Source organism: Capra hircus, chromosome 5, assembly GCF_001704415.2.
Source record: "Capra hircus breed San Clemente chromosome 5, ASM170441v1, whole genome shotgun sequence".
NCBI lineage: Eukaryota > Metazoa > Chordata > Mammalia > Artiodactyla > Bovidae > Capra > Capra hircus.
The window spans coordinates 33,936,332-33,955,307 of record NC_030812.1 but is presented as its reverse complement, the minus strand read 5'-3'; the positions used below and the strand labels follow the sequence as shown (position 1 = coordinate 33,955,307).

At 34.9% G+C, this 18,976-nt stretch overlaps 1 protein-coding gene across 1 annotated transcript in view; it reads left to right on the top strand.

Annotated features, from left to right (window-relative positions):
- Positions 1-18,976, top strand: part of ARID2 (AT-rich interaction domain 2) — a 202,198-nt gene that overhangs the window by 98,532 nt on the left and 84,690 nt on the right. The window contains exons 4-5 of the mRNA XM_018047898.1: positions 11,939-12,072; positions 17,307-17,525. Of these exons, the coding sequence (XP_017903387.1) occupies positions 11,939-12,072; positions 17,307-17,525 (353 nt within the window). The remainder of the gene's footprint in view (positions 1-11,938; positions 12,073-17,306; positions 17,526-18,976) is intronic.

Here is an 18,976-nt window from a genome sequence, read left to right as displayed (position 1 = left end):
CCTGATAGGTTACAGTCCATGGAATCACAGAGAGTCGGACCCTACTGAACATGAGCATACATACTAGTGGGGCAGAAATACCTAAAATAATTTTGATACAATGCTGAAAGTGAAATAAATTTTAGATTTTACTTATTAACCATATAAAGTTTTTGTGATCTTAAAATGTAAGTTTATCATTGTTTATTTCTCTCCCCCATGAGAATGTTAGATGAGGATATTTGTTTATCTGCTTTATTTGTCCAGCATTCCATATGTCTGGCACATAGTAAATTCTTGATAAGTATTTGTTGAGTGAATGATGGAATACTATTTAATCTGAGCCATAAACTTCAACTTTTCAGAAATGTCAGTGTGATTGAAATGTCTGTTTCTATATTCAGTTTATTTTAATAGTTGCTTTTCCATAATGAAAGAGTGATACATGGATGAAAATTGAACAAATGCATCATTGTGTACACATAATAAACTATAATTCTCCATTTCTTAATTCCTTTTGTTAGCTCCATTGTTTTTCTGTTGAAATTTAACATTGTTGTGCATCTTGCCCTGAGATCAGTCTTTCTTGCAAATTTTGGATTACTGTCACATTTTTATGCATAAGAGTCCCAGTAGATATGTCCTAGCCTTAAAAGTCTGTGTGATATTTGAGGGTGGTTGCCATTGAAGGACAGTTTTTTCCTGGGAGAGGAGAACATTAAAGAGAAGGAAAAGCATGATTTGGAGATTGGATAATGAAGGAAAAGAACCAAAAGGGAGAAATGTAAGGTTCTGCAAGATAAAATGGAAACCACTTCCCCCAAATTGGAGGATACACAGTCTCCACCACCAACGTTTTCACATCACCACCACCACCAAAAAAAAATCATTCATTAAAGAAATTATACTCCTGTATAAAATAAGAGGGGGCTCTTGAAATAGGATTCTTATGAATCAAAGTCACAATAAATTAAAGCCTCCTAAATTTAAGGAAAGCTACCATAGGAAGAAAATATAATGTGAGAATCAACTATCTCAGTAGATGAAATCTCTTCCCTCCAAAGATAACAGCTACACAGCAGTAGAATACTGTAACAATGCTCTAAACTGAATGAAATAACCTGAAATAAGCATTTGGGGATATGAAAAACCAATTAAAATCATAAACCTAAAAGCAAAAAAGGAAACAAAAAATTTATTCTTCAAAGTCCCATGAAATCACAAGCAAAGAAACCTAGAAGGAAATGAGAAGACAGTTGATTGAACCCAAGAAAAATCATGGGAGAAAAAGATAAAAATCATCTTAGAAATGAATTCAAAATTTCAAGATGCCTAAGGGGGAATGGATTTGACTGAAATTTAATAAAAGACATTTAAGAAAAGCAGAAAAATAATTAAGAAAATGAAAATGAATTAAATAAAAGAGAAAGTGGTTGAAATGGAAATGAGGTAAAAGGGTCAACATACATGTAAAACTGAATTAGGAAAATTAAAAAGAGATAATATTTAAAATTATAATTTTTAAACAATTTCCAAAATAGACCTGCATCTACATACTGAAAGGACTGTAAACTACCTGGAGAAATTACTGTTGAACAGTTTAGAACAACATATGTGCTAGGTTGGGCTTCCCTCTCAACCTACTGTATATATTGGTAAATTGGAAGTTGTCAAACAGGAGATGGCAAGAGTAAACGTTGACATTTTAGGAATTGGTGAGCTAAAATGGACTGGAATGGACAGATTTAATTCAGATGACCATTATCTACTGTAGGCAAAATCGCTTAGAAGAAATGGAGTAGCCCTCTAGTCAGTGAAACAGTCCAAAATGCAGTATGTGGGTGCAATCTCAAAAATGACAGAATGATCTCTTTTCGTTTCCAAGGCAAACCATTCAGTATCACAATAGTCCAGGTCTATGCTGAGAGGGTAAAGCATCTGCCTACAGTGCGGGAGACCCGGGTTTGATCCCTGGGTAAGGAAGATCCCCTGGGGAAGGAAATGGTAACCCACTCCAGTAGTCTTGCCTGGAAAATCCCATGAACTGAGAAGCCTGGTAGGCTACAGTCCATGGGGTTGCAAAGAGTCAGACATGACTCAGCGACTTCACTTAATACTGACTTAATGCCCATACCAGTAGTGGTAAGGAGCTGAACAGTTCTATGAAGTACCTACAAGACCTTGTAGAGCTAACACCCCAAAAAGATGTCCTTTTCATCATAGGGGACTGGAATACAAAAGTAGGAAGTCAAGAGATACCTGGAGTAACAGGCACACTTGGCCTTGGAGTACAAAAGGAAGCGGTGAAAAGGCTGACAGTTTTGCCAAGAGAACGCACTGGTCGTAGCAAACACCCTCTTCCAACAACACAAGAGACAACTCTACACATGGACATTACCAAGGGATCAATACCGAAATCAGATTGATTATATTGTTTGCAGCCAAAGATGGGGAAACTTGATAGAGTCAGCAAAAACAAGACAAGGAGCTGACTGTGGCTCAGATCATGAACTCCTTACTGCCAAATTCAGACTTACATTGAAGAAAGTAGGGAAAACCACTGTGTCATTCAGGTAGGACCTAAATCAAATCCCTTACAATTATACAGTGGAAGTGAGAAATAGATTCAAGGGACTAGATCTGATAGACAGAGTGCCTGATGAACTATGGACAGAGGTTCACAACATTGTACAGGAGGCACTAATCAAGACCATCCCCAACAAAAAGAAATGCAAAAATGGAAAATGGTAGTCTGAGGAAGCCTTACAAATAGCTGAGAAAAGAAGAGAAGTGAAAGGCAAAAGAGAAAAGGAAAGATATATACCCATCTGAATGCAGAGTTCAAATGTATAGCAAGGAGAGAGATAAGAAAGCTTTCCTCAGTGATCAGTGCAAAGAAATAGAGGAAAACAGTAGAAAGGGAAAGACTAGAGATCTCTTCAAGACTAGAGATCTCTTTCAGAAAAATGTTCTCTTGGTTCTCTTGATACCAAGAGAACATTTCATGCAAAGCTGGGCATAATAAAGGACACAAATGGTATGGACCTAAGAGAAGCAGAAGATATTAAGAAGAGGTGACAAGAATACACAGAAGAATGATACAAAACAGATCTTCATGCCCCAGTTAACCACGATGGTATTATCACTCATCTGCAACCAGATATCCTGGAATGCGAAGTCAAGTGGGCTTTAGGAAGCATCACGACAAACAAAGCTAGTGGAGGTGATAGAATCCCAGTTTAGCTATTTCAGATCCTGAAAGATGATGCTGTGGAAGTGCTGCACTCAATATACCAGCAAATTTGGAAAACCCAGCAGTGGCCACAGGACTGGAAAGAGTCAGTTTTCATTCCATTCCCAAAGAAAGGCAATGCCGAAGAACATTCAAACTACTGCACAATGCACTCATCTTAACCCTAGCAAAGCAATCCTCAAAATTCTCCAAACCTGGCTTCAACAGTCCATGAACCATGAACTTCCAGATGTTCAAGCTGGTTTTAGAAAAGGCAGAGGAACCAGAGATCAAATTGCCAACATCCGTTGGATCATCGAAAAAGCAAGAGAGTTCCAGAAAAACATCTACTTCTGCTTTATTGACTATGCCAAAGCCTTTGACTGTGTGGATCACAAGGAACTGTGGAAAATTCTGAAAGAGATGGGAATACCAGACCACCTGACCTGCCTCCTGAGAAATCTGTATGCAGGTCAGGAAGCAACAGTTTGAACTGGACCTGGAACAACAGACTGGTTTCAAATAGGGACAGGAGTGAGACAAGCAGCATAATGTCACATTGCTTATTTACCTTTCATGCAGAATATATCATATGAAATGCTGATCTGGATGAAGCACAAGCTGGAATCAAGGTTGCCAGGAGCAATATCAATAACCTCATATACACAAATGACACCACCCTTATGGGGGGAAGTGGCGAGCCTCTTGATGAAAATTAAAGAGGAGAGTGAAAAAATGGGACTTAAAATTCAACATTCAAAAAACTAAGATCATGGCATCCGGTCCCATCACATCATGGCAAATAGGGAAATAGTGAAACAGTGACAAACTACTTTCTTGGGTTCCAAAATCACTGTAGATGGTGGCTGCAGCCATGAAACTAAAAGACACTTACTCCTTCATAGAAATGTTATGACCAACCTGGACAGAATATTCAAAAGCAGAGACATTACCAACAAAGGTCCATCTAGTCAAAGCTATGGTTTTTCCAGTTGTCATGTATGGATGTGAGAGTTGGACTATAAAGAAAGCTGAGTGCCGAAGAATTGATGCTTTTCAACTATGGTGTTGGAGAGTCCCTTGGACTGCAGGGAAATCAAACTAGTCAATCCTAAAGGAAATTAGTCTTGTATATTCACTGGAAGGACTGATCCTTTAGCTGAAACTCCAATACTATGGCTACCTGATAGACTGCTCATTGGAAAAAACACGGATGCTGGGAAAGATTAAAGGCAGGAAGAGAAGGGAAATGACAGAGGATGAGATGGTTTGATGGCATCACCAACTCAATCAGTTCAGTTCAGTCACTCAGTCGTGTCCAACTCTCTGCGACCCCATGAATTGCAAAACGCCAGGCCTCCCTGTCCATCACCAACTGCTGGAGTTCACTCAGACTCATGTCCATCGAGTCGGTGATGCCATCCAGCCATCTCATCCTCTGTCGTCCCCTTTTCCTCCTGCCCCCAATCCCTCCCAGCATCAGAGTCTTTTTCAATGAGTCAACTCTTCGCATGAGGTGGCCAAAGTATTGGAGCATCAGCTTCAGTATCAGTCCTTCCAGAGAACACCCAGGACTGATCTTTAGGATGGACTGGTTGGATCTCCTTGCAGACCAAGGGACTCTCAAGAGTGTTCTCCAACACCACAGTTCAAAAGCATCAATTTTTCGGTGCTCAGCTTTCTTCACAGTCCAACTCTCACATCCATACATGACCACAGGAAAAACCATAGCCTTGACTAGACGGACCTTTGCTGGCAAAGTAATGTCTCTGCTTTTTAATATGCTATCTAGGTTGGTCATAACTTTCCTTCCAAGGAGTAAGCGTCTTCTAATTTCATGGCTGCAGTCACCATCTGCAGTGATTTTGGAGCCCCAAAAAATAAAGTCTGACACTGTTTCCACTGTTTCCCCATATGTTTCCCCTGAAGTGATGGGACCAGATGCTGGATGATGGAAAAAGCAAGAGAGTTCCAGAAAAACATCTACTTCTGCTTTATTGACTATGCCAAAGCCTTTGACTGTGTGGATCACAATAAACTGTGGAAAATTCTGAGAGAGATGGGAATACCAGACCACCTAACCTGCCTCTTAAGAAACCTGTATCCAGATCAGGAAGCAACAGTTAGAACTGAACATGGAACAACAGACTGGTTCCAAATAGGAAAAGGAGTACGTCAAGGCTGTATATTGTCACCCTGCTTATTTAACTTCTATGCAGAGTACATCATGAGAAACGCTGGGCTGGAAGAAGCACAAGCTGGAATGGGGATTGCTGGGAGAAATATAAATAACCTCAGATATGCAGATGACACCACCCTTTTGGCAGAAAGTGAAGAGGAACTAAAAAGCCTCTTGATGAAAGTGAAAGAGGAAAGTGAAAAGTTGGCTTAAAGTTCAACATTCAGAAAACTAAGATCATGGCATCTGGTCCCATCACTTCCTGGGAAATAGATGGGGAAACAGTAGAAACAGTGTCAGACTTTATTTTGGGGGGCTTCAAAATCACTGCAGATGGTGATTGCAGCCATGAAATTAGAAGACGCTTACTCCTTGGAAGGAAAGTTATGACCAACCTAGATAGCATATTAAAAAGCAGAGACATTACTTTGCCAACAAAGGTCCGTCTAGTCAAGGCTATGGTTTTTCCTGTGGTCATGTATGGATGTGAGAGTTGGACTGTGAAGAAGGCTGAGCGCCGAAGAATTGATGCTTTTGAACTGTGGTGTTGGAGAACACTCTTGAGAGTCCCTTGGTCTGCAAGGAGATCCAACCAGTCCATCCTAAAGGAGATCAGTCCTGGGTGTTCTCTGGAAGTACTGATGCTGAAGCTGATGCTCCAATACTTGGCCACCTCATGCGAAGAGTTGACTCATTGAAAAAGACTCTGATGCTGGGAGGGATTGGGGGCAGGAGGAAAAGGGGACGACAGAGGATGAGATGGCTGGATGGCATCACCGACTCGATGGACATGAGTCTGAGTGAACTCCAGCAGTTGGTGATGGACAGGGAGACCTGGCGTTTTGCAATTCATGGGGTCGCAAAGAGTTGGACACGACTGAGCGACTGAACTGAACTCAACTGAATACTTTGAAACCATATGTGTGTTTTTTTATTGTCTTTCTCTCCTGAGGGATAAATCCTAGCTTATATTTTGGGTGATAATTATTATCTGGCTTTTCTTTTCTCTTACTTGTCTATTGCTAAAAAAAAGTATTTAACTTTTTGCTTATGATCTTTATATAAATGGAATAAAATCAGTATTATTCTGAAATGATTTATCTTAACATTTTGTTGTTGGCTATGTTCATTGATCTGTGTTAGTTAACTAATTTTCACTAACATATCATATTTCACAATATGAATATGCTGCAGTATTTTTCTTCGTCCTATCATTTGTGAATATTTGATTTGTTTCCATTTTTCTCTAGAGTATATGAATAAGAATATATTGTTACATCGCAAGATATTCTTCTACTTTTCTCTGCATATTGCATACATTAATGTGTTTATTTCTCTCTCGTTATTTGGAAAGTAATAATCTTGACTTTACTTTGGTTGTTAAACAGTTGTAGAAATATTCCCAAGAACATATTTCCCTTAATATTAACTGTGAGAATAAACCCATTTGATTACTCTTCCTGTGTAAATAAGACACAGAATAGAATAATCAAAGGAGTAGAGTAATTCTGGATATTTCTAGAATTGAGTTTATCTTTGGAGCTTGCATATATCATCAATATATGTCTGAGTGTTTTTTCTTTTCATTAATTTTTGCTTGATGATCCTTGCACCCTGACACCCAGGGACCTTTATGATATACCCGTTAAGCATTTTTTACCTAAAGAAATATTTCTCTTATCTCAGTGATAATGCTTCTGCTTACTGTATTCTGGTCTTTCCTTCAGGACTACTATTTCCCCCCATGTTTGACGTGGTGTTTATCATGCGTGTTTCATTTTTATCCACCCCACTGTTTTCATCCTTTCCGTCTCTTTAAGAAGCCATTTCTCAAGCATGCCATCTACATTACTGAGGTGAATTTTTCATTGTCAAATCTACTTTTTCATTGTCCGCTTTGCAGGGATAATCCTGGGCAAAGAAATGTTGTTCCTTACGTTGTTGGTTTGCAAGTCAGTATTCTTGATTTTTGTGCCAGGATGTTTGATCTTGAAAGTTACTTACATACCACATCAATAGGGGTCCCATTTCCTGATGATGCCAGACTTTTCATGCTAGTGCTTCTGAGAGACGCTCCACATCCCTGGATCTTTGGGTTCATTTTGACAAGCTTCAAGGTGAAGTTTAAAGGACTTTTCTTCTTTTGACAGCCACTGAGTTCAACTCAACTTTTTCTTAAACAGTTGTCATTCTGATCTCGTTATCAGAAACACTCTCATATTTTATTGATCCTTAGTGGCTAAAGGAAATCCCAATTGAAGTTGCCTTTTTATGCGTTTTGGCTTAAGATATCCTCTAGTTTCCACTAGAACATCTTACTCTCTTCAAGAATTGTTTTGCCCGTTAATCTTATAAATCCTTGAAGTTGCTTTTAATGAACCAGAATTTCTGAAAGTTTTCTAAGTTAGAAATTATGCAGTATCCCTCAATTTTTACTCTTTAAAGTTCATTACAGTTGGATTTAAGGAAAGATTAATATGCATTCCTTGAACTGTCATCTTTTCCAAAAATATTTCAAAAAGTTTTATATAAAAACTTAGCTTGGGGCTGGTGCACGGGGATGATCCAGAGTGATGATATGGGGTGGGAGGTGGGAGGGGGGTTAAGGATTGGGAACTCATGTACACCTGTGGCAGATTCATGTCAATGTATGGCAAAACTGATACAGTATTGTAAAGTAAAATAAAGTAAAAAGAAAATTTAAAAAAATAAAAAATTTAATATAAATATTATATAATTTTATATAAATATTACATGTATTTTTTAATTTTTAAGAATTCTACCAAAATATTTATAAATAAAGTTATGAGATACCTGCGAATTGCTTTAAAATAATCTGGAAAGTGTTGTGAATTTGGTAATTGTATTATAGATGAAACAAGGTTGACCATGAATTTTTTCTTTTCTTTTTTTTTTTTTTACCATGAATTTTGATATCTGCTGATGGGTACTGTTGTAGTAGTTTCTCTACTTTTACATAAAATCATAAAGTTATTTTTAATTTTCCAAGGGATAAATTTCTTTCAATTGATTGCAATTACAGAATGTGCCTTATACAGTATATAATCTTAAATTTATTGTGGTTTCCTATGTGACTTGGCATATGATTAGTTTAATAATTTTTGTGGAGATTTGAAAAGAAAATCATTGTGTATCTAATAAATCAGTCTTACTGGTGATTCTATTTAAATCTTCTGTGAACTAATTTTTTGTGTGCTTAATCTGTCAGATACTACAGGAGGTTAAATTTTTCTGCATTCATAACTTTACTGCCTATGTTATTTGATGCTTCTTGAAATGACTCTTCCTCCCACTGTATTGGTCCTACATATTAAACTTTTTAATTGAGTAGTGCCATTTAAAATAATTCTTACGTTAAATGTTCACATTTGCCTTCATCCTTTAAATCTGTCATGTATGGCATAGAATCCACCACAAAATAAACTGGGGCCAAGCTGAAAAAAGAAGATGCATTTCACCCCAGTTGTCTGTACCTAACGTTGAGCTAAGGAACCTCGTTTTCTGAGTCGCCTGTTGAGAGAGTAACTGCCATCTGGATTTCAATATTTTACTAGTCTTGAGTCAAATATGTCATGTATTAGGTAGATTACTGAATGAGGTCTGTCAATACCTGTTTGATTAAACTATATCAACTATTCAAAGCAATGTAATCGACTTGGAGAAGAAAGAGAAATGTGTAGTCTAATTTTTGTAGTTAAATGAGTGAACACTGTATATCTGTCAGTGTATGAGCTCAGGGTCATATTAGAGAATTAAATCTGAAGACCAGATTTTGAAATGTAACTTTGTATTTTAGCTGCTTTCTTTTGTCTATTAATTTAGTTTTTAGAAGTATAACTCTTTGAAAACCAAAAAAGGACTTTATGCTTAATAATTGAGAGAGACAAGAATCAGAACTGGATGCCAAACCCCCTGTTGAACTATGAAAGGTCGAGTCTCAGTTGGAAATGTTTAATCATGAATGAGAACAAGTGCTGACCCTCAAGCCAGGGAAATAAAAATTTCAAAAATTATAACAATTTGCCTAAGCCATAAATTTCTGGAGATTGGAATTACATAAAGAATCTATTTGGAGGAATAGAGTTAGAGAGTCAAGGGACCAGAAGTCATATATTTTTAAAATTGTATGAAAAAAAAATTGTATGAAAATTTGAATTACAGAGGGGTTTATGTATATAGCATATACTGTTTGTTACTAGTACTTGTGGTGTTTCAGTCACTCCATTTTTGCTTTTGCTCCATTTTGAGTGTTCCAGAAAGGAAAAAAGGTATTTATGGTTTTTCTTTACTAGTAATGCTGTTTTCTCCCCAAGTTTCAAATCTACTATGCTCAATTATGGAATTCCCAGGTAAAGAACCTGCCTGCCATTGCAGAAGACATAAGAGACGTGGTCTACCCCTGGGTCGGGAAGCTCCCCTGGAGAAGGGCATGGCACCCCACTCCAGCATTGTTGCCTGGGGAATCCCATGGACGGAGGAGCCAGGCGGGCTACAGTCCATAAGAATTGCAGTAGTGTGTGACTGCTGCAGTGGCTTCCCTCGCACTATGCGTAATAATGAGTAACAGAGTTATCAAGAGCGTCTTAAACATAGTGTTAGTATAAGGTTTTGATTTAAAATTTTTATTTTTTCATTGTTATTTTGATTTTATTTAAATGATGTTAGTTAAGAAAAATTATCTTTCACTTGCTTTTAAGCATTCCACAGTGAGCTCAATTCTGAAAGAACATACTTTGTAAAATATCTCTATCGCTACTATTGCCTGCAGTATTTCATGTAACGTAGATTAAACCCTCATTTGCAGAAAATGTCACATGATTTTTGAGCAGCTATTTGTGTTCAAATTTGTGTAGACTCTTCTTTTGATGATTTTGGCATTAGAAATTCAAAAAGGATAGGTTTGATTTATGACTCATACATAAGTCTATCATGAATCTATACTAGAGAGAGACTGTCTCTTTTTAATCATATTTTTGTTTTGATTTATAGTCTTTGGCTGTAAATTTTATCTGCTAGGGTCCATCAATAGGATCAGGGTGAAATGTATGCAACTGTATACTGTCCTCAGCGCTCAAGGGTTAAATGTGGGCATATGTGTCTGCTTTTGTATCTCTGGCAGTGGAGAAAAGTGTTGGGTTCATTAGCTCTCAAGCTACCAGTTAGGAAAGAGTTCCTTGCTCAAGCTGAGCTTATATGGAGAACTTAGAAGGAATTGAAAGGGGCAATTTATTTCCTTTCTAGTCTCCAAGATGTGAATTATTGTGCCTTGGAAAGCTGGAAGGGAAAAATGAAGAATTATGATGAGTATCCTTGCTATTAGTTTTTATTCCTAAATTTACAACTTTTATTCATCCTACCTTGAAAGTTACGGTTTGCTACTAAAAACACAGCAATACTTCTGAGATCATTGATACCCCTCTCCCTCATCTCAGCTGTCTGTTAACTATAAAAGCAAAGGGTTTTTAAATAGTGACTAATGGACTTAATACCTGCCTGGTTCAGGAATGATGGAAAGACTGACCTATAAAATGATCACATCTAGAACTTCACTATGGTATTTTTCAGCTTGCTTCTTATGAAGTATAATAACAAGTTCATTAGGTACAGTATTGTGTTTGACAGGGGTTTGACCAGTTGCTTCCCTATTTAAAAATCTTTCTTGTGGGAATCTTATTCTAAACTGGTAGGTGATGATAGATTATAAATATGGATATTTAATTCTAATTAATATTAAGAAGATTGACCATACACAGTGATGGTGATATTGTGGGAAACACAGGAACAATCTTATAAATTGGTCAAAATGTTTTGGGCACATCACTTTTGAGTGAGAATTTGGTAGTATTTCCTGTTTAAAGTGATCACACCATTTCCACTGTCTATGGAGAGGAAAATATTCAAACAAGTGCTGAGATTAAGCTTATTGCTGCATGGCCTGTAATAGCAAAAAACAAAACTGAACATAGCTAAATACAACACTAGCGATCTAGTTAAAATTATGATATATCAATCAGAGCATATATTATACAGCTGTTAGAAATGACTGAGGTAGTACTATATGTATTGACCTGCAGGATCTCTAAAATATGTTGTTAAAATATGCACAAAAAATATACTGAAGGCACATGTGATCAGTGAGATGGGGAGGCCGGGGACTCTTCTCACTTTTACATTGTTACAATGACCATGTATAACTTGTTTTAATCAGTAAATAAAATGTGCTGTCATTTATCTACATGTAGTTGTCCTTTGATAGTCTTTACTTTTATATGTTTATTTGTACAATAGTATGGTCTTTTCTAGGCATTTAAAACCACTTTTAGAACTATTGCATTGAGTTTGTCTCCAATATTGCTGCTGAAGTGACTCTTCCACTAATATAAGAAGTTTGTGGTATCTTGTTAATATTATTATTTTTTTTAAATTTAGAGCCTCTAGAAAAAGAAAACAGATCTATGTGGTAAGAGTTAAAATGTACAACATGAATCTATTTTTAAATCTCTGCTGTGCTGTTTTTTTTATTTCAGTTACCTAGAAAAGTACGAGAAAGTTCATCATTTTGGGGAGGATGATGATGAGGTACCACCAGGCAATCCCAAACCACAGCTTCCTATTGGTGCAATTCCATCTTCCTACAATTACCAGCAACACAGTGTGTCAGGTAAATATCACTGGAAAATGAAAAAGGCATAGGTACACAGTTTTGAGTTAGAATAGAAATCATCCTGTGAATTGAAGTGGTCCCTTACTTTGCACATGAAAACACTGAAAGCCTTGGGTTAATACTGCTTCTAGAAATCAGCATGTCACTGGCATAAGGACCCTGTCTGTCATAGCCTACATAGAAGACTTTAGTTGCAGGAATTTTTAGAGTTACAAATATACATACACTTTCCAATGAAATTTTTTTTTTTTTTGATTAAAGATCAGTTTAACCTAAATTGTCACTAAAACGAGAAGAGGAATGTCCTGTTAGAATTAAGGAAGCCAAAAAATACGCACAGCATCTACTAAATTTTCTACAATTCCTGGCATTCCCAGCACCAGAATTTCTCAGAAATGTTTCTTACTAAGTTTGAACTGTTTTCCTGCCATGGTACCAGGGACTTAAGATTTTTTTCATTTTCAAGTCATTCTTATAATGGTTATAGAGGAATCTGCAGCTAAAAAAGAACAAGACTCAAGTTGGAAATAGTCAGGTTGAGAGTCTAATGAAGAGGTTCTCGAGGCAGAGTTGATGAGATTTCCAGTGTTTGTGGCTCCAGAAGGTGATGACTAGGAAGAGAGCTCTGAAGAGATAAGCAGGTCTTTTCTTTATTCACCAATATTTGGCCGGAAAAAGAGGAGATAATATCTTTTTCAAGAGGATAGTCTTTATAAAAATATACAGATATCTTGATCTTTATTATTCTTCATTGGTATTAATACTGATCTTTTAGTTAATCATTAGGTTTAAGCTCTCTCATTTGTGCCAGTATCACTGATTTAAACTTTTCATGGTCTATTTTCAAGTTTCCTCTATGTTGAATTTGACCCTATTTCTTTCCCAATCAGTAATAGCTGAGGAAACAGAATCTCCTAGAATCTGTGATTTCCAGTAGAGGAGACTTCATCCGATGATTTTGTAAAACTGAGGCTTGGGGGAGGGGTTGTAGCAGTGGTGAGTGCAAACCAAATTTACCTTTATTTTTAATGAGAAGTTACTACCTTGGGAACCATTGTTAAAGGAGAACATTTTAAGTCATCATGTAAAAGATCTTGCTTACTGTTTAAGCTGATTAAATAAAATGAGGTGGTTTGTTAGGTAATACGCTTCCCATTTTTAGGAAGAGCTAATGACCATTATCTAATTCAAGGATGTTATAGAGGCTGTTCCTACACTGAATGAGACTTGGTACTGTAACCTTTAAGACCATTCTGTAACTTTGTGTCACTGCTACATTATAGCAACAACAGAACTATCTGTTCTTATAGGTTAAATAGATCTTGGTATCTATTACACTTCTCAAACTAACCCATTTCAATATTAGATCTAGTTTAAAATGAAATTTTTTTCTGGATCTCCCCGCACCCCCCCTTCCCTGATTTAAGCATGGTTTACTTCAAGAAAGAAGCTATTTCTGGTATTTCAGAAGTCTATTGAAAGTCATTGCTAGAGCTATGCAATTTTTAAAGGAATGATAGAATTCTTAATCTGGTGTTATAATAACAAACTCCTTTCTGATATGCTGTCATATGCCTGCCTTTTGTTGTTTAAGGAGAATCTGAGCAGTTATATAACATATGTAGCATGTTTGACAGAATCAGGATTGGGGACTTATTAGAAATTACCTGGGAGCATCATACTACAGTATATCTAATTCATACTGAAAAGAGGTAGTGTTCAGGGCAGCATTTATGAATTTGGAGGTGCTTTTTATTATCCCAGAAGGAGCCATAGCAACATTTGGACAGTGTTCTAAAAATCAACATGACTGTCAATATATAAAACAAATCCTTCATCAGTGATTCTTTTCAAATGCCATTAAGGAAATATAGTAAGCTTCATAGCTGTCAGTGTGTATGTGTGTGCGTATTTAAATAAACACCAAAGTAGAATTACATAGTGGTAGGTTAAAAGCCTTAGGATATTTTAGTTAGAACATTTAAAAGATTTGTGTAGCTTTGGATTGATGTATGTGGATACATGTATTTATCTAGAGATGCTTACATTTAAAAAAGCTATTCTAAATAATACTTTGAAAGGTAATATGATACATTTAAATTGGCATTTAGTATGAAGTACAATTCTACTCATAATTGTCAGAATATTGTACATTGATAGAATATGGAATGAAAATTTTATAAGGCTATTGACTCCTTTTGCCCAGTGACTTTAAGCAGCCAAAAATGTATTCGGTATATTTTGCTTTGAATTTTAGAATTATTAAACTTTGGCATCAAAATATGGTGATTTTGTCATTTATTTGCATAATTGTGCATATTTTTTTTTTTGCCAAGAGGACCTAATCTTTTGGCTTTCTTCCTTGATATTGATTTGGATATAGTCAGTTCTGCAGAATCGTACTGGGAACTATTTGTTCATCTTCTCTTTCCCTTTAAAATTAAAAAATTAATTTCTAAATTAAAAAATTTAAATTTGTTTGCAATATCTTTGGTAGAAAAATTCTGAAAGGTGAAACTGACACATGACAAACACATTGAAATTAATAGTACTGTAGAATTTAAGAGCTAGCTAGGATTTTAGCAATCATTTAATCCAATTCAATCATTTTGGCCAAAGGAGGCCAAGCATACTATCCATTTACATTTTTGTTACTTAAATTTGGAAAAGCTTTATACAGGAAGATTTATTATTTTGATTTTATCAGTTGTATTAATATTTGAGCAAAGATTTTCCTTTACATGTCCTGTATTCTTATAGGTACTTGAACTACAACAATCACTGCCAGTATCAATGGAAAGAATGTACTGTATGATATCTGTAATATAAACAACATTCCAGGAACAATTCTCCCTTTCCTCTGAACTGATTATCTCAGATTCAGTTAAATTTGTCAGCAGTGATGTGTTTGTATAGACATTGTGTGAAGAACATTGAAAATTCCCAATCTCATTCCTATTATAAAATTGTACCTATTCAAACATACCTCCTTGGGGATGGGAAGGGAGGCTCTTAAAATCTTGTAAGCATTTCTCTTATATTAGATTCATAAGAAGGAATCTTTACCAAACATCATATAGTTAAAGGACTTTTCATAATTATCATATTAATTTATTTTATTTTAATTGGAGATGTCTTTTGGCAAAGTCATTCACGTAAGGATGTATTGAATTGAGTATATAGTGGCATCTGTTATTCTTCAGTAGCAAACAGACCAATTCCAAGATCATATTGAAAGCACAACAAGACTGTGGCAGATGTTGAATTATGGGTTCCAGATTTTTATTTCTGTTGGAAATTTGCCTGAAAATTTTGTGGAATCTAAAGACTTAAGTATTGCTGAAACTTGGCATCTCGTGATCAGTTCCAGTGTGCAATAAATACCAAAATGTATTTCTATGTTCACAGAAGTTACATTACATTTTCCCAAGATATTTATGTTATATATGAGAAATTTAATTTTTCAAGATTATAAGACATGAACAATGTATTGTTGTTCAACCTTAAATATTATAAAGAATCTATGTCAATTCATTTATAACTGTATTGTGATACTTAATGGAGAAATTCCTAGAACATTTTAATATTGAAGACGTGTCTCTTCAAATATCTATTGGGAAATGAAGTTTCTTACCTACATGATTTTCTTCTGTGGAATGTTGTGACAATGGATTCCTACTTGCATCCCATTTAGTGACATTCTTAAAAGATTTTTTTTCAAATCCATATTTTTCTGAAATGTTTTGTGTAGCAGTTTTCTAACTCTTGTTTCTTTCCTTTTCCCATTACACTAGTTAGATCTTTATATGATAAATGTATTAGGGGTGTATGTCTCAGGACATAGCTGCCAAGGCCTAAATTACACCAGTTTAGAGTCAGTAATTATAAAAATACAACATTTTCTAATATATATATTATGATTATAGATTAGTTTTCTGTAATCTTATCTTCCCTGTCTTCAAAGTTTTAAAAATGTTTCAATTCTCCTACAAAAATTTTAGTTAGGAAAAGATTTGTTAGAACACGAAAGTTTGAACTGTAAAGGTAAAAATTTATAAATCAGACTTCATCAAAATTAAACCTTCTGCTCTTTGAAGAAATTGTTGAGAAAATGAAGAGGGAAACCACTCACAATCTGGAAGAAAATATTTACAAAATAAATATTAGATAAGTGGCTAATATTCAGAATATTTTAAACTGACAGTACCAAGTGCTGACAAGGATGTGCACAAGCACCAAGAACTTTCATGCATCACTGATGGAAAGACAAGATATTAGAGCTACTTTGGAAAACTTTTATAGTTTCTTACAAAGTTAAACATACATTTTGTATGACTGAGCAATCCAAGAGATGTGAAGAAGTATGTCTGCACTAAGTCCTGTATGTGAATGTTATTAGCAACTGTATTCAGAAGTGCTAAAAACTGGAAACAGTCCAGATGTTCTTCAGCTAGGGAGTGAATAAACAAATTGTATTATAGCCATAATATAACAATAAAGACATACAACCCATTAGCAATAAAAAAGCAATTACTGATACATACATTAAAATGTGTATCAACCTCAACATCATTTTGCTAAATGAAAATAAATCAGACACAAAAATATAAGTATTGTGTGATTCTGTTTATTTGGCATTTTGAAATAAAGTGATCAATGGTTGTTTATGGATAAAGGGGGACAGATCAACTACTAAGGAGCATAAAGAAGCTTCTTTGGGATGATAGAAATAGTCCCTTATGTCCATTGCAGTTGTGGTTAAAAGACTTTCAGAACTCCTAGAACTGTAGAACTGAAAGCATGAACTTTACATTTTAGTTAAATGTCAAAAAAATCTTACCTGAAAAAGTAATAATCCTCCCAAAACTGGGTAAAGAAGGTAGGCAACGTGTTTTGAAACATGATGTTGTTAAAAATTTCAAAGGAACCAGGCTTTCTGGCTTATAGTACTTAAAAAATCAGAAAAAGTTCCTTGAAATGCAAGAATAAGTAAAATAATGATACAATAGTTTGCCAGTGATATCAAAGAGAATATATATATTTCTTGTATTTTAATACTTTTTGAGGAGTGTAATTTTCACGAGTTCAAAAATTGGACTCTAAACTTCTACTCGGTTTATATTTTATGAAAGAAAGCAAACTTCTATCTTGTATTTAGAAGATATTAACCAAAAATGATTTCTAGTCCTTGATATACTTATAACAGTGTTGTTGTATTTTGTCTTTGTTAGATTATCTCCGTCAAAGTTATGGGCTATCTATGGACTTCAATTCGCCAAATGATTATAATAAACTGGTGCTTTCACTATTGTCTGGACTCCCAAATGAAGTGGACTTTGCTATTAATGTATGCACTCTTCTGTCAAACGAAAGCAAACATGTCATGCAACTTGAAAAAGACCCTAAAATCATCACATTATTACTTGCTAATGCCGGGGTGTTTGACGACAGTAAGTTTTAGGCTTAATGTATTATATAATCATTCTATTAAAGGTGTTTAGATTTTTTTGAAAGGTTTTTAAGGAAAAAAGTATTTTCATTAGTCAATATAATAGCATTCTTAATTTGCTCTTATTATATTAAATGTATCATTTAAAATAATGTCTGGATTTTTTTAACCTTATATATTTGAATAGATTAGATATTTAACCTCATTAGAGCTTTCAAAATTAAAATGCTGCATTTTTCTTAGAATAAATGTGGGTTTGTTGATTTGAGATTGTTTGATACAAACTTCTGATAGAGAAAACTAGACCTGTAAGAAATTATTTTCTGATGTCTATTTCTGCAGGTGTATAGTTAAAATTTTTAACTAAATAATTTAGGTCAATGCACTTGAAAATTTGGTGCATAATAATCAAAATAAGGATTATCAAATATTTTATAGTTTTATTTGTAGGATTTTCTAGTTGTAGGTTTTTATGGATCAGGTTCTTTGTTTTCTGTGAAATTATCTCAAATCTGAATTACTCTTCAGACCAAATTGCACAATTCTGTAATTGTAGTTTAATAGGACTTTAAAAAATAGGTTTTGAAACTTTTTCCTGCTCATAATTTCTCCTTTTAAAATACCTATGTCAGTTGAATGTTATTGATAGAAAGTTTCTTCTTGCTTCTCAATCTTCCTTCTACCCCAACACCATTGAAACTTCTTTTGCCAGAAGTTTATTCTATTAATAGATTAGGGTATTGATACATTTTGCAATTATTTTATCATATAGGAAATTATATAGAATAGTCTGAGAATTTCTTGTAATATTTCATAGGTATATGAGTATTTTTGGTTTTGTCTTTAAATAGCAGCATGTTTGCAAATGAGTTCATTTTTCTGTAGTTTTCAAGCATGCTTTTATTTGGGATTATCTAAATAGGATTCCCTTTTTCTTATTGTTGTTGTTGGCTGTGTCACGCAGGTTATGGGTTCTCAGTTCTCCAACCAGGGCTTGAACCCAGGCCCCTCAGCAGTGAGAACAGAGTCCTAACCACTGGACTGCCAGGGAATTCCCTAAGTAGGATTCCTTAAAATCTGACATTATTTATTTTATATGAAGACATTTTGAAATTAAACTAAGTTGAAATTAGCTTCTTAAACTTCTGAAACTATTTTTTGTTACATGGAGGAGGAACAAAGATCAGCACTTAATCAGCTTGTATTGTAACTGTGAAGATCTAACTTTCATGAATTTCCACCTCACTTTTATGTTCTTTGCTTCCTAATATTTCATCTTGATCTTTTAAAGACATTTTTCAGCATTTAGTACAGAATGGAGTTTAAAATTGGTTCATTTTTAGAAATCTTAAAATGAAGTCTTTAAAAAGAATAAATATTCTCAGACCATAATAATTTTGGTGAATTCTTACCATTTAATCATTAGATAATGACTTCGTTTGTATATATATG